The sequence below is a fragment of the Plectropomus leopardus genome, unplaced genomic scaffold, assembly GCF_008729295.1.
Source record: "Plectropomus leopardus isolate mb unplaced genomic scaffold, YSFRI_Pleo_2.0 unplaced_scaffold15780, whole genome shotgun sequence".
NCBI lineage: Eukaryota > Metazoa > Chordata > Actinopteri > Perciformes > Serranidae > Plectropomus > Plectropomus leopardus.
This window is the reverse complement of record NW_024616923.1, coordinates 4,337-5,101: the sequence shown is the minus strand read 5'-3', so window position 1 is coordinate 5,101 and position 765 is coordinate 4,337. Positions and strand designations below refer to the sequence as shown.

The following is a 765-nucleotide window of genomic DNA, read 5'->3' as shown; positions in this document are numbered from 1 at the left end:
TATGTGAAAAAATGTGTATGAATCCTGTGGATATATTTTTGTTTGTATTTGCAGTACGTGTTGACTGACATTAGATGTATTTCTGTGTACTTGCATTTGCAGTACATGTTGTACAGTGACAGTACCGTGGCCGTGTACTCGATGGAAACAGAGACTCCGACAGCTGAAGACATCCAGCTGCTGAAGAAGACTGTGGAGAGCGAGGCCGCACAGGTGACCAATCGATCAATCAATCGATGGATCAGTGAGTCACGTGTCGAGCTGTCGGAGCAGCTGATTGGCTGACTGCCTGTGTGTTTTTTCTCCCTGCTCAGGGTCTGAAGGACCTGAAGAAGGACAAGGTCCTGATGAGGAGGAAGTCGGAGCTGCCGCAGGACGTCTACACCATCAAAGCTCTGGAGGCTCACAAGAGAGCCGAGGAGTACCTGACAGCCAATCAGGAGGCCCTCTGACCGGGGGGGCGGTCCCTTCTTAGCCTGACTCTCTGATTGGTGGAAGCTGCCGTGGGCTCGGACGCCGCAACTCTCTGACCCCTGGCGGCCAGAACAAGTAGGACACTGTGTAGACGTCTGTCCCGCGTCCTGTCTCAACCTGTGTCATCTGTACCTGCACCACACCGCAACCAGGTGTCCTGACCGCCACCGGGTGACCTGACCGCCACCGGGTGACCTGACCTCCACCGGGTGACCTGACCTCCACCGGGAGACCTGACCGCCACCGGGACCCTGACCGCCACCGGGACCCTGACCGCCACCGGGACCCTGA

General features: G+C 56.6%; 1 protein-coding gene across 1 annotated transcript; it reads left to right on the top strand.

Annotated features, from left to right (window-relative positions):
* The first annotated feature begins 35 nt into the window (after nt 1-35).
* Nucleotides 36-452, top strand: LOC121964494 (serine/threonine-protein phosphatase 2A 56 kDa regulatory subunit delta isoform-like). The gene is made up of 2 exons (XM_042514699.1): nt 36-213; nt 315-452. Exons 1-2 carry the CDS (start codon nt 106-108, stop codon nt 450-452), a joined length of 246 nt encoding a protein of 81 aa, XP_042370633.1. The 5' UTR covers nt 36-105.
* Nucleotides 453-765: the final 313 nt, after the last annotated feature.